The 1594-nt window shown below is 48.1% G+C and overlaps 1 protein-coding gene across 1 annotated transcript in view; it reads left to right on the top strand.

Annotated features, from left to right (window-relative positions):
• The first annotated feature begins 1323 nt into the window (after positions 1 to 1323).
• ift27 (intraflagellar transport 27 homolog (Chlamydomonas)) overlaps positions 1324 to 1594 on the top strand; it is a 6890-nt gene continuing 6619 nt past the window's right edge. The window contains exon 1 of the mRNA XM_048617384.1: positions 1324 to 1378. Within this exon, the coding sequence (XP_048473341.1) occupies positions 1324 to 1378 (55 nt within the window). The remainder of the gene's footprint in view (positions 1379 to 1594) is intronic.

Genomic DNA, 1594 nt, shown 5'->3' with positions numbered 1-1594 from the left:
CCTTCAGTAATTTTTGTAACGTCCCAGCCAGTTTTTTTTTAAATCCCCCAGTAATCTTTATAACACACCCCAGCTCCGTAATTTTATAACACCCTCCCCAGCCCAGTGATCTTTTTTTCTAATTAACAAAACCTGAGAGTCCAGTGTTGCATAAAAAATCCCCAGGCAGTTTGTTTTTTCATAAATGTCCCCAGCCCAATAATTTTATAACTCCCTCCCGGCCCAGTGCTTATATAAAGCCCTACCAGCCCAGTAATTTTATAAACTACCTACCCACCAGATCAGTGATTTTATAAAACTCGAACACAGTTTCATTTTTTTAATATTAATGTCAACAAATCCCAGTCCAGTGATTTTTACAACCCCCCCACCCCAGTGATCTTACACTCACCACCTGTGATTTCACGATCACAGATTGAGAATGACCAGCACAATGGCAACAAACTGCACTGACCTTCTCATTCTCTCCCCTTCCTCCCACTCTCCTCACCTTGGACCTCACACTAACCCAGCATGAGGCGCTACCCAGCGCCAAATCATTCGCCTGCACTCCACTGCAGGCAGTGTAAGGCAAAACAGAAGTGCCTAGTCTCCAGTTGTTTAGGACACCCCCCCCCCCCCCACCCCCCCCCCCCACTGGAACAAGACCTTGCACTGCCAAGTCCGCGTGGTAACTGGTGTGCAACGGTTTCCCCATGTTAAAAGAACTCTCGTACAGGCATCTTCCAGGATGAAGTTCGGCACCTGGACGTCAGAACCTTTATGGACAATCCCTCCAGTTAGAGACCAGAACACCACACTACCATCATTGTTCAGGAACTCAGGCGCTACAATATTGACATCGCTGCCCCGAGAGAAACCCAGCAGGCAGTGGAAGGACAGCTCAGAGAGCAAGGCAGTGGCTCCACCTTTTTCTGGAAAGGCAAGGCCAAAGAAGAGCGCTGCATCCAGGCAGTCGGCTTTGCCATCAAAAACAATCGGGCGAACTAACTTAAAGACTCCCCCTGCGGAATAAGTGAATGTCTCACCCTTGCTTGGAACCAGTATGTCACAGTGCACATGCACTAACACTCAAAACAGCAGCTGAGGACAAGGAGATATTCTACTCCAGCCTTGACCAATCACTCTCTCGAGTCCCTGCAGTGGACAGACTTGTTGACTTCAGCAACTTCAACGCCAGAGATGGCAAAAGAGCAGATCTTTGGAGCGATGTAACTGGGAAAGAGGGAGTTGATAAGCAAAACTCCAATGGCACCCTTCTCCTGAGCACAACCTCCTCGTCACCACCACACTGTTCTGCCAAAGGAACAAATACAAGAGAACATGGCAGCACCCGCGCTGCAGACATTGGCACCTCCTGGACTATGCCATCATCAGAGTGAGGAATTAGAAAAACGTTAAAATCACACACACCATGAGAGGAGCCGACAACTGCAGGACAGCCCATCGCCTTATCCAAGCCAGGATTAACATAAATATAGCCCTGTCGCAGCAGAGACAACAGAAGCAGTGCACCAAAAAGTTCAACATTGAGGCACTTAAAGACACAGAAAAAATAGCCTCTACAGCCGACTTCTCTCCAAAAACCTAGCAG

This window comes from Rhincodon typus, chromosome 37, assembly GCF_021869965.1.
Source record: "Rhincodon typus isolate 14 chromosome 37, sRhiTyp1.1, whole genome shotgun sequence".
Lineage (NCBI taxonomy): Eukaryota > Metazoa > Chordata > Chondrichthyes > Orectolobiformes > Rhincodontidae > Rhincodon > Rhincodon typus.
Note: the sequence above shows the minus strand (reverse complement) of the source record. Positions and strands in the feature narration are given on the sequence as shown.